The 13,370-nt window shown below is 37.6% G+C and overlaps 1 protein-coding gene across 1 annotated transcript; it reads right to left on the reverse strand.

Moving 5' to 3' along the window:
• Positions 1–3,622: 3,622 nt before the first annotated feature.
• On the reverse strand, positions 3,623–7,068 carry LOC149211951 (peroxidase 66-like). The gene is made up of 4 exons (XM_089390507.1): positions 6,802–7,068; positions 6,203–6,391; positions 5,957–6,119; positions 3,623–4,225 (listed from the first exon to the last, which is right to left on the reverse strand). The coding sequence occupies exons 1-4, from the start codon at positions 7,039–7,041 to the stop codon at positions 3,819–3,821; spliced, it is 999 nt and encodes a 332-aa protein (XP_089246633.1). The 5' UTR covers positions 7,042–7,068; the 3' UTR covers positions 3,623–3,818.
• Positions 7,069–13,370: the final 6,302 nt, after the last annotated feature.

Below are 13,370 nucleotides of genomic sequence, written 5' to 3' on the forward strand. Positions count from 1 at the left end.
TATTTGACTTTTCTATTTTTGATAGCCAGTCTAAAAATAGACTTTGATCACTCACACTGTGATCACTCACACTGTGGTCACCCACACTGTGGTCACCCACACTGTGGTCACGCACACTGTGATCACCCACACTGTGATCACCCACACTGTGATCATCCACACTGTGATCAAAAATAGAAATTGCGCCATAGTTTGCCTGCGGGCCCACTTAGTGAAGGCGACTCTTTTCACTAAGCTCCATCATCTTGTTGCATTCTCAATAAGCATTTCTTGTTGCACACTTTTCAACACTTTGGAATGAATTCCAAGTGGGCGTGGTTGAAAACAGTGAGGCCGTACTTTCATCCTTCTGTTCGCAGTAGGTTTCCCACCAATCCTTGACGTGGAGGGCACTTTGAGAAGAGTGAAAGTAATATTTTTCCAACTAGAAAAATCTTGAACAAAAAAATACCCTTCTAACAGATTTAATCATTTATCTACAACGTCTGCATCTATCTGACCCTCAAATATGGGAATGTCAAAGTTAAATTGTACCTTAAAGGGTGTGTCGCTTCTAGAGTAGCTGCTGGAAGTAGATGTGTCACCCCTGGGTAGTTGTTGAAGGATCTGAGCAAAGTTGTCCATCATCGCGTTCCTTTATCGCTCGAGGGCCTCTTCGAGCAAGATTTTGATAAGACCTCCTGCCCCCTTGTCTTTCTTTTCATCCACCATGGGAGGCCGTCGGGATTTGTGAGGCTAATCTTGCAAAGGTTCGACCAATTCAAGCCCTAACTCCTTATATCCCGACCTCGTTGAGGACATGCAAAGAAAAACAAAGAAAGAGCAGACCCCTCTGATACCACTGATCCAGATTTAAACAGGAACACAACAAATTACAGAGATAACCATAAATATAGAGATACAACAGAAATAATACTTCATTTCATTAATGTAAAATACTGAAATATGCTTACAAATAGAAATGGAAATAAACTAGCTCGGGCAATGGTAGTTTATCTCTGAGGAGAGATGTGGTGGCTACATGCCTATGAATTGTCTTATAATGAGGCTTGAAGGCCTATTTATTGTTGAGAAACAATAGAAAACCCTAACCCTAGGAGATGAAGCGCCAAACTATGGGCCGCATTTTGGGTAAATTTGTATATCAACTTACCAGGTCATAACTTTGGCATACGATCTTCGTTTGGCGTGCACAATACCTCGTTAGAAAGATCTATCCGAGGACTACAACTTTGGGATGAGAAACATCAGTCCATGGACCCATGTTTCTCCCAAGTTTCACAAAAAAAATGTCGTTTAGGGCCTCAAAAGGGCTCCAGAAGTTCAATACCCGAAAAACTCCCAAAAATAGTAAATTGTGCTACAAATAAAGAAACTGAAAAACTGAAAGAAACAATGGCCAGGCTCCAGGTGGAATTTGCTGGTGGCCACCAATATCCACCTGGATCAGTGCTTGAGCACGGAGTTGCGAGGTAGAGGCAATATGGATGGAAGCCATCTCAGAAGTAGACGAATGTTTAATGAATCACCCCCAACAAGTTGCAATAGTCCTCCCACGCAATATAATTGGCTGAGGGAAATGGGATATAAGGAGGTGATAGAGAGGAATTGCGAGAGAGAGGGTGGGGGAAAAAAGGTTGAACCAACTTGCAAGAAATAGGATGAACCTGAGTGTGATAGCTTTGGTGAGGCTGGGATTAAGTGAGACAAAGCATGGATTGTAAACGCATAGACGAGAGGGGAGGAAAAACAGAGTCATAGAGGAGAGAAGTTTGAGTTGAAAAAAGGGTGACATAGATAACATGGGGCACAAGAGGCTGACCCAAATTAGAGAATTCACAAAATAAACACAAATCCAAAACTAATAAAAACCATAGTTTAACTAGTTTGTATGCATAAAGATATGGAAGAAGCAAAGTTTGACTATGAAGATGCTTACCTTGTGTGTTAAGATGCCCACAACAAGTTTGATGCCATAGGTGCTAAGAGAAGATGAAAAAAAACATTGGTAAAATAAAGATAGCGCTAGAAAAGTGTGACATGATCAGGTTTAAGCCTTGTGCATGCCTTGGTGTGTGCAATATTACCAAATTTGAGGGGATCCACTTTGCCAAAATGGAGAAAGTGGCAGTCAATATAAAGGATGCAGGAGCACTACCTTGATAACTCTAATAATAACATAATGTACCATTAAACTTGAGGAGAGGAGTGCCCAAGAAACTTGCGAGTGTGATCATGATGTGAGGATTGTGGAGAGTCGCCACCCTCATCCATAAAAACTTCTTGTGTGGCACAATATCATCCAACTCCATCCGCTGACATTTAACCCTATGCAAAAATGCAACTTTAACTTGTGATGTGACCCATAAGAATTCGGTGTGCCAAATAACATGTACGTTGTGGTATATAAACATATGAATAATTATTATATCATGGTATATAAACATGTGAATAATTATTATATCAAGGCGAGGAGGGAAAAAGAGGGTAAGCAAAATCCTACTCAAAGACACTTTCCCTGGGAAATGCTTTTATTTATATTATATTTGAATAATAAAATAATATTTTTATTTATCTAATTATAATTATAATTATAATAATAATAATAATAATAATAATAATATAAATATATTTTAAAAACTAAATAATATATAATAATTTAGTGAGAAGATAATGGTGACCGATTCTCTCCTCTCCATGAGAAATACGAGTCTCTACCTTCACTCGGGTTATGGGCATAACATCAAATAACCTAGCTAAATCCTAAAAGGTATCCAACTAACCAAAAAAACAAGGTGAAGCTTATTGGTTGTGTCACGAGACTTCTTGACACCTAATTAAAGCTTCCACACTTGTGGTAGGATATGTAACCAATCAATATTATGAATGGTGAATTCATCTACGTTTCCTTCTTTCATAATATTGTTTTTCATATGACATGACATGCAAGTATGAAATATTGTTTTTATATTTTTTAATAATTATCCACTATAAAATCACATAACCTATTAACTCAATGGTCGGATCTACTTAATTAAACTTTACAACATTGTAAGCATCCATGGCAAAGTCACAAAACCTATTAGCTCAACGCTCAGATTCATTTAACTAAACTTTAGCACATTGTAAGCCTCCATTGTAGAATCACCAAACCTATTAACTCAACGTTCAGATCCACTTAACTAAACTTTAGCACACAGTAAGCATCCATTACAAAATCACAAAACCTATTAACTCAAGGTTCAGATTTACTTAACTAGACTTAAGTAGCACATTCTGAGCATATGTTGTAAAATCACAAAACAAGTTCAAAACTCAAGAATTAGATCTACTTAACTATACTTAATACTACTCCGTATGCATCAATTGTAGAATCACAAAACAGGTTAACTTCAAAGTACCACAGTGTAAGATATTTCTCAAGTTCACCTAGAGATTTTAATTTGATGTGACTTGATTATTTTTATTTTACTACTTTAAGACATTATTTTGGAAGTGATTAAACTTTGATTTTTAATTAGATATTATTACAATTTAACTTATGTTTCGGCTTAGTCCTTGAATAATTTAATATATGAACAGTCAGGTGCGTGAATAGGTAAGCTGTCGTGGTCAGTGCAGAAGTGTCTGCGAAACTATTTTTATTATGCTTGTTGAATAGCTCGAGCAATAAACAATTTATTGATTACATAATTGTTTGAATGTCTGTGTCTTCTAACAGCACAGAATATCCTCTGAGAACAATCGTGAACAGAATCTCTTGCATCATTTAAAATGAAAATGTATAGGAGGAGCGTGTAATCGCATAACAATCATGTTCAAGAATTCACTTTTCTGCAATTCAATCGCACTTCTCCCTCGCTGGTCATAACTCCAACACTTGCCAACTTCACCATTGAGGTTTCAAATGCTTTGAAGAATGCATTCTCATCCCTTGCGAATCTCTGCACCATCATCCTTGTTGGGTTCTCCAGAAACAGCGCCTGGTCGGAGCCAAACACTCCCTTTCCTTCTACTAAATGTTTGAAGTATGTGTTGTCAAACTGGGTGGCCGTGGAATCCAGAAAAGCCCCCGCGCTGCGATTGTTGTTAGGCTGAGGGCATACCGTGCGTAAGCTCTGTGCAAACTGCGGCTCCATGGTTGGATCCACCTTAAATGTGGCGTTGAAGTTATGAAGTCTGCTCTCAAAGGAAGAGCAGTGAGAGAAGCCCAACGTATGCCCACCTGTTCATGACAATACATAATTAAAATTCCATTAGAGATACAAGTTACACAACAGGGTTCCGATACTGTCATGGTTATGTTCGATCTCATGACTTTCCAAAACAGGTTACAAAAAATTCTGAATTGTAAATATTGTTCATTCTTGAGTTTAGAGACATATTTGCAAACACATCTCATCTGGTATATATATATATATATATATGGAAACATTTCCAAATCAATCAATACATGAAATTAATACAAATCTCTCATTGAAATGATCAGAATTCATTGAGAATTCTGAGCAGATATATCCATTGGTTGCGATTTTTTTTAATATTTATAATTTCTAAAAATGACCGAAAATAATAAAATGGAAGATCCATAAAAGTTATTTTTGGCCAAAATTCATAATTACATAAATGATATAAAATAAAATGGATAACAAGATAGGAAGCATAAGTAGACACATGGTTTTTTAAATAAATGGTTTTTTATTTTTATTTTATTTATTTAAAGTTAAAAGTCACTTAGGTAGTTTTAAGTGTGATATCATATTGTATTATGGATATGGAAATTAAAAAGTTTAAATTGTGATATTATATTTGATTATAAATATGGAAATTATTTTTTTTATTATTTTTGTTTTTAATATTCGTTATATTATAGAATATGGAATAGAGTATTTAAGTATTATTTTTATATAATGAGTTATTATTATAATATATAGTTAGATTTATAAATATATTTATGTAGATGGATAGTTGGAAAGTTTTAAATTTTAAAAATTGAGTTTATTTATTATAGTTTTAATATAAGATTGAGTATAAAAAGTTTTTATGTTTTATGTTTTATTTTATTGGTTTTGGATTGGTAGTGAATAAGTATATTGTTAAGATTTTTTTAAAACAAGTCACTAAATCAAATTTCTTTTTTTATAAACTTAAACAAAATGAATGTAAATAACATAAAATTAAAAATTAGAAAAATTTCTTAATAAAATATATATTCATATATTTAAGTATTTTTATATCCTTTGTTATATAAATGAGAGAAAAAACCTATTTTATTATAGAAAAGAGGAAAACATATTAAAATGATAAAATAATTACACATTTTTATTCCAATAAATCATCCAATATATTTATAAGGGATTATTATTTTATATTTGATTTATTAATATTAAATTATAAATATATAATAATAAAATATTATAAGATTAAATTATAAATATATAATAATAAAATATTATTAATCTATCTTATATATAAATTAGATTTTTTTATTAAATATAATTTTGATTTCTTTTTATTAAATAGTGGTTATCTAACCATATATTTTTATATAATTAATTTTCAAAATGAAATATTTAGGATGAAATGCATATCCACATTTAAGGGAATTTATGGAAAATTATTGACTTATTACAGATTTACGATTTTTATGGGCTAAATAAATATATCAAGTAAAACTCGCGAAGACCCTCGAGACTTCAGAAGACTTACCCTTAAAACTAACCCTAAAACTTCGAAAAAAAGGGAGATTATTCCACTTACTAAAACAGCATCAAGACTTGGTAAGACATAACCCTTAAATCTAACGAACTTAGAAAAAGAGATTATTCGACGGACGGACGATGAGCATATTTCATACTTATTTCAAAGTGAATGCTTATCAGGACTCGAGTCAGGTTTTAGAATGGAATGAGAATGAGATGAAGAATAATAGCTTAGTAAAACGAGGTTCAAATACCTGACAATGCGACAAGATCACGGACAGAGAGTCCACGGAGGGCAAAGCTTTGAATGAGCTGAGAAACGTTGAAGGTGGGGGCTGGCAAATTCCTTGTATCATTTGCCCTCGATATGAGCCCGTCCTTTCGTCCCTTGAGAACGTCCCACTTTGGACCCCCAGTCTGTCAAATCAATATTTCAATTAATCATACATACACGTCTAGCCTTGTATTATCAGGATTATAGAGAAGAAATTACAGTATACCAGAACTACAACATCTCTGGCAGCGATGGCGAGAATGTCAGCGCAGGAAACAGTTTGTGGGCAAACGGACTCGAGCTTCGCCTTGGCATCGTCTAGTACGTAGAAGGCACGAAGTGAGACGTTCGGTGGTGCGTCTTTCTCTGCTTCATTGCTTCGAGTGGAGTCTAAGAGCACCGATGCATCGCACCCCTGCACTCATTTACGCCAAAGTTACGCCAATGTCAATGCCCAACCGCCGCCATTTAGGTTAAAAAAAAACCAAAACAAAACTATAAAATCAACTAACATGCATTGATATTAATCTCCCATTAGTTGATGTTGCAAACAGATTACACAACATTGAGAATTCTATAATTCTAGTGATCACTTTAGTGCCCAGAATTATAGAATCCCTCTATATATTCTAACATTAATATACAAATGCTACGTATTATATTCTACTCTAATTCTAAGCCCTACAATAATCATGAATTTTATGAAGTACATTTGGGAGCCAAGCTAGCCCTAAATATGATTGAAAACAGTGAAAACTTCTGGGTTCAGGTGGGAGAGATGACTCTACACTGGTTAACTATGATATCAAAATATAATGGAAATACCCTAATGAAGCAGTCGTGGAAATGCATTCGTAGAATGCGAGCAGGGATCTTGGGGTCGAATTGGGTGGCGTTGCGTATGGTATCCCTTATCACAGTCTCTGCGCTTGGGCACGTCTGCTTGTAGTAATCCCTGCTTAGGCCTGTCAATGCATCGGCCCGAATTGATTCTGATCCGATGCAAATAGAAACAATTAGTAGCAACAGTACCCTCGAGGAGAACTCTGTAATTGTAAGAGCCATATTGAAGATGTAAAGCTCTGCCGCTAAGCTGAGTGAAGAAGTGGTGGTGTGTCTTTGTTGGAAGATATCATCCCGATATATATAAATAGGAAGAGAACGAGAGTTATATGTTGATGAAGGAAGCTCGAAAACAGTTCTTCAAAGGCACTCATCATATATTTTCGTGGGGTTTGTCGCCGCCCGATGTTGGATATACGTGAAGGAAGAAGTAGTGGATGAATGCTCTTCAAGTCTCCGTTGGTCTGCCTCCCTCTACTAACATGGTGCTCCGCTCCCAAAACACCATATCTTCTGGAGGAGGCGCTAGGCGGGCCCGTTCGTCACCTTCCCTTTTGGTAACTTCAGATTCAGATGCTAAAAGTCTGCGAGATTAGCAGCGGAGAAGCTTGTTTCAAGGAAGGAAGATAATAACTGATTAGGGTCGCAATGGTACTCTTGTTCCTGATCGTTGGAAGTTTGACCTCTCTCAGAGTTTGCAATGTGCATTACGCTTTCCTTCCGAGCCTATTACTCGTGTTCGTGGAATTCTAAAACCGTAGTCTAACTAGACTGCAAATATTTGTTTCGGATATTATGGAAGTTTCGACAAATTTTGATAAAACCCCGAAAAGATTTTTATAAATCTAAATTAAAGTAAAATATCTTGTACTCTATTTTAAAATAGATAATATCTATTAATATTATTATATATACATTTTTTTAAAGAATTTGAACTAGTAATTTATATAAGAAATGCATTAGAAGGGTTAGTTTAGTTGGTCGAGTTCTGGTTGCTAAGTATGTTGAAAATATAATTTCAACTGTGCAACAGTTGAGCCATGCAGCAGCATGAAGACAATAACCGAGCCCTTCACCAAGGATCGGGAGGCATAAACACTCCAACATTATGAGAAAAACCAAATCGCAGGCTTAAAGATCCGCTTTAACCTCAGCCGTCAGAATCTAACCGATCAATGGTCTAGATCGTATCGGCGTATCGGCAAGTCGGCATATCGGCGGGGTGGAGCATTGGAGGCAGGCAGCGGCAGCGATATGAAACATCGCCGATGAGCGATCGCCGATATCGCATCGGCGAAGTCGCAGCGGGAGGACTTATAAACGAGCTTTTGTGTTTGCGATGAGCGATCGCCGATTTCGCTATCGGCACATCGCTATTGGCAATGTCATAGGGTCGGGGCCTTTAACATGAGTTGTGTAGCGATGCGACGGAGCGGATCCGACAATATTATAAATTTTTTTTGATAAATTTTCAAGTCCGTGCTCAGGACATTTTTTTATATATTTCAGGCATATATATATATATATGATCGGAGGTATCGGCACATAGTGCGATCGGCATATCGCAATTGGGGAAACCATGGGGACACAACCATTTTTATATAAGCGCCATGCGATGAAGCTCGGACCCGATGGGTTTCCGGAGCCAAACTGTATAATATTTGAAATCCGCCCAAGGCCATTTTTCATGATTTAGCAGTGTTTTGCATATGTTTTCAAATATATATGAAGAAGCAGAGATTTGGCGCGGAGGAGTTAAAGTGAGCATGGAACAGTACAACGTAGCAGGTAGAAGCTTTCAATTTTCAGCATGGCCGAGAAGGAAGCAGGTTGCGTTCAAGCTCCTGCACATTGAATTTCCAGTGACCACAGTTATTGCTCATTTCAGCCGAGGACGAGAAGGACAGCCTCGAGCAGTTCCCAGTATGGGACTCCATTTTTGTTCATTAAAACTATTCAGATTTTGTATGTAAGTTAGATGTGTATTGTATTTTTGTGTGTGAGCAGAAGCGCAGCAGCGCAAGTGTATGTTTGCAATATGCAGCAGCGTAGACTGTAATGAATGTGTGTTTTCTTTTTGGTAAATCCCTCTGAACAGCAGAGGAAGAATATTGTATCAGGCTTTTCAATTTTAATGAATACAGATCCTTGTTTATGAGTGTAATACTCTGTTCTGATAAATAATTTGTAGCCTTCCGCTGAGTTAAGATTCTAGAGAGAAACAGAGCATTGTCTCTGTGTGCATTTTATATTGTGTTTTTGGGATTTTGACAGAAAAATCCCCAACAAAGTACTTCCCAGCTAATCCAGGCTCTTTGAAATAGTCAAAGAAGCTGAAGGAAAGACTTTTGCTGTAGCACCTTCTCTAGCAGAGCGAAGTTCAGCAAAAGAATCCAAGTTAAAAGAGAAAGAATGGCAGGCACCAGCACCAGCAATAGTATGGGTATGCAGCTCCCACTATTCGATGGCAAAAATTATGACTATTGGGCAATAACAATGAAAGCCCTCTTTGCTTCCCAAGACTTATGGGAAATTGTTGAGGATGGTTTTGAACAACCAGCAGATGAAAATGAGTTTAATGCATTAACTCAGGGAGAGAAGGATCTGTTGAAAAGCCACAAGAAGAAGGACTCAAAAGCCCTCTTCTTCTTGTATCAAGCAGTGCATGGAAGCGTGTTTCCAAGATTAGCAGCAGCTAAGTCATCCAAAGAAGCATGGCAAACTCTCAAAACAGCCTATCAAGGAATGGAGAAAGTGAAGACAGCAAAACTACAATTGCTGAGAAAAGATTTTGAGAATCTGTGCATGAAGGAGTCAGATAATATTGACTCATTCTTCACTCAAGTAATTGGCCTGGTTACACAAATAAGATCTCATGGAGAGATGCTTGAAGAAAGGAGGATTGTGGAGAAAATATTGAGGGTCTTACCCTCAAAGTTTGATGCGATTGTCACCACCATAGAAGAGACAAAGGATCTCTCAAACTTCTCCGTTGATGAGCTTCATGCATCACTGATAACACATGAGCAGAGGTTGAGTAGAAATGAAAACTCATCTCTTGAGCAAGCCTTCAAGACCTAGATGTCCTTTGGAAGAGGAAGAGGTCAAGGAAGAGGAAACAAGAGAGGAAGAGGCAGAAGCCAGAACAGAGGTGGAAAGAACAGTCCAGCAAATACTCAAGGAAGAGGTAGCAATCCAAATCAGAACCAAGGCCAAGGCAGCAGCCAACAAGGAGGACAACATCATGCTCAAGGACAAAGGTATGAAAAATCCAATGTCCAATGCTATTACTGTAAAAAATATGGGCATTATGCCAGTGAGTGTAGGAAAAAGCAGCATGATATGAGTAATAGACAAAATGCAAATGTCACTAGAGAAAATGTCAGCCAAGATAATGTGCGCCAAATAGTGAAGATATTTGGTTTTTAGACTCAGGTTGCAGCAACCATATGACAGGGAATATAGCCCTCTTTTCAGCCTTAAATCAGAATTTGAAATCAGAGGTCACACTAGGAACTGATAGTAAAGTGTCTGTTATGGGAAAAGGGGAGGTAAAAATATTTACAAAGCAAGGAGAAAGGAAAACCATAGCAGATGTATACTATGTCCCCGGAATGAGATGTAACCTCTTGAGTATTGGACAACTTGTCCAAAAGGGTTACAATGTTTACTTTGTAAATGATGTGTGCACCATCATGGATATACCACCCAGCAAAAGATGTATTGCTGAAGTGAAGATGACAAGGAACAGGATGTTCCCTCTCCGGATCAGGGCAGACTTGAAGAACAAGAAGGAAATGGCAGCAGTCACCCAAGAGGCCTTCCAAAGCGTGCCAAAGGATGAAAATTGGTTATGGCACTTGAGATTCGGGCATCTAAATTTTGGAGGTCTAAACCTATTAAGCAGAAAAGGAATGGTAAGAGGATTACCATTGATAGAGAAGCCGGACAGCCTTTGTGAAGGTTGTATATTGGGCAAACAACATAGAGAGAGTTTTCCATCAGGGAAAAGTATAAGGGCAAAGGCACCCTTAGAGATTATCCACTCAGATTTGTGTGGACCAATGCAAGCTCCATCATTAGCTGGCAGCCTATATTTCTTGACATTCATTGATGATTTTACAAGAAAGACTTGGATATATTTCCTCAAGAACAAAAGTGAAGTCTTTGAGAAATTCCAAAACTTCAAAGCACTTGTGGAGAACCAAAGCGGACTGCACATAAAAGTTTTCAGAACTGATAGAGGAGGTGAGTATATCTCAAATGAATTCCTAAAGTTTTGTAGAGAAAATGGAATTCATAAACAGTTTACAACTCGGTACACCCCACAGCAAAATGGAGTTGCTGAAAGGAAGAACAGAACCATTATGGATATGGCGAGGAGCATGTTGAAGGCAAAGCATTTGCCAAATGAGTATTGGGCTGAAGCTGTACATTGTGCAGTTTATATCTTGAACAGGTGTCCTACAAAAGCAGTCATGAACGAAGTGCCAGAAGAGGCATGGAGTGGGAGAAAGCAAGGAGTCACCCACATGAGAGTTTTTGGATGTGTGGCCTATGCACACATACCAGATCAGCTAAGGAGGAAGTTGGACAGCAAAGGGGAGAAATGCATCTTCATTGGATACAGTGAGGAATCCAAAGCCTACAGGTTGTATATCCCATCTACCAAGAAGTTTTTTGTCAGCAGAGATGTTCAATTCATTGAAGAGGAAGCTTGGGATGGAAGCATAGAGAAAACAGTGAATGTTAAAAACTGTTTGTCTCATGATGAAGATGAAGAGGAGGTGGCTGAAATGAATCCCCAAACAGCAGCACCAACACAAGAACAGCAAGGTACACCATTGAGGATAAATGAAAGTGCTTCTCCAAGCACACCACAAGGAGGAAATTCAAGTGCATCCTCAAGCACTTGCAGACCAAGTGAAAGAGGTAAAAAGTTCAGAAACTTAAGTGACATTTATAATGAAGGAATGAATTCCTTATTTGCCTTGTATTGTCATGTTGATGATCCTATTCATTTCGAAAATGCAATTAAAGATAAGAAATGGATAGAAGCTATGGATGAGGAGATGAATGCCATAGAAAGAAACAAGACATGGGATTTGGTAGAGCTACCAAAAGGTAAAGAAGTTATTGGAGTCAAATGGGTCTATAAGACCAAATGCAATGCTGAAGGCAAGATAGAAAGACACAAGGCAAGGCTTGTTGTCAAAGGGTACAAGCAGCAATATGGGAGAGATTACGAAGAGACTTTCGCACCGGTTGCAAGAATAGAAACCGTGAGAGCAGTGATGTCCATAGCAGCTCAAAACAAATGGAAAGTCTACCAAATGGATGTGAAATCAGCATTCCTAAATGGAGTGTTAATGGAAGAGGTTTATGTGGAACAACCTCTCGGATATGAGAAGAAAGGTGAAGAGCACAAAGTGTGCAAATTGAAGAAAGCTCTTTATGGGCTGAAGCAAGCGCCAAGAGCATGGTACAGCAGGATAGATTCATATCTATTGGATAATGAATTCGACAAGTGTGAAGGAGAACCCACAGTCTACATCAAGGAAAAGGATGGTAAAATTTTAATTGTTGTCTTGTATGTAGATGATGTTATTTTCACTGGAAATGATATTTATCTTATTGAGAATTTTAAATCAGTCATGAAAGAGGAATTTGAAATGACTGACATGGGTTTCTTGAGATACTTCTTAGGCATAGAAGTAGATCAAAATGAAAAAGGAATTTTTATATCTCAAGCAAGATATGTAAATCAAGTTTTGGGCAGATTTAAGATGGAAGAATGCAAGGCAGCAATCACTCCCACAGTAATGGGATTAAAGCTCAGCAGAGAGGACAGCAACAAGGATTTTGATCCTAGCTTGTATAAAAGCATTGTGGGCAGCCTTATGTATTTAACAGCAACTAGGCCTGATTTAATGTATGCTGTTAGTTTGATTTCCAGATTTATGGAGAGGCCGAAGGAGGCACATTGGCAGGCAACAAAGAGAATTTTGAGGTATGTGAAAGGTACCAAAATGTTTGGAATTCTATATCATGCCTCAGAACATTCATATTGAGTTGGATACACTGATAGCGATTGGGCTGGAAGTGTGGATGATCGGAAAAGCACATCCGGTTATCTTTTTCACATGGGTTCAGGAGCCATTTCATGGGCTTCCAAGAAACAGCCAATTGTGGTGTTGTCTACAGCAGAAGCAGAGTACGTGGCAGCTACAGCAGCAGCATGTCAAGGAGTGTGGATGAGAAGAATGTTGAGGAGCTTAGGCCAAGAGCAGGCAAAAGCAACAGTAATTTATTGTGACAATAGCTCAGCTATTGCACTGTCCAAGAATTCTGTGTTTCACAAAAGAACGAAACACATTGATACAAGGTTTCACTACATCAGAGAATTGGTGAACAATGGAGAAATTGTTCTACAACATTGCAGGACTCAGGAACAGGTAGCAGACATTTTGACAAAGCCATTGGATCAGAAAAGCCTTGAATTTTTGAGGAAGTGTTTGGGTATGATTGAATGCCCGATAGTTGAAATTAAA

The sequence above is a fragment of the Pinus tabuliformis genome, chromosome 1_1, assembly GCF_031772625.1.
Source record: "Pinus tabuliformis cultivar Carrire ecotype Pingquan chromosome 1_1, CPIR1, whole genome shotgun sequence".
Lineage (NCBI taxonomy): Eukaryota > Viridiplantae > Streptophyta > Pinopsida > Pinales > Pinaceae > Pinus > Pinus tabuliformis.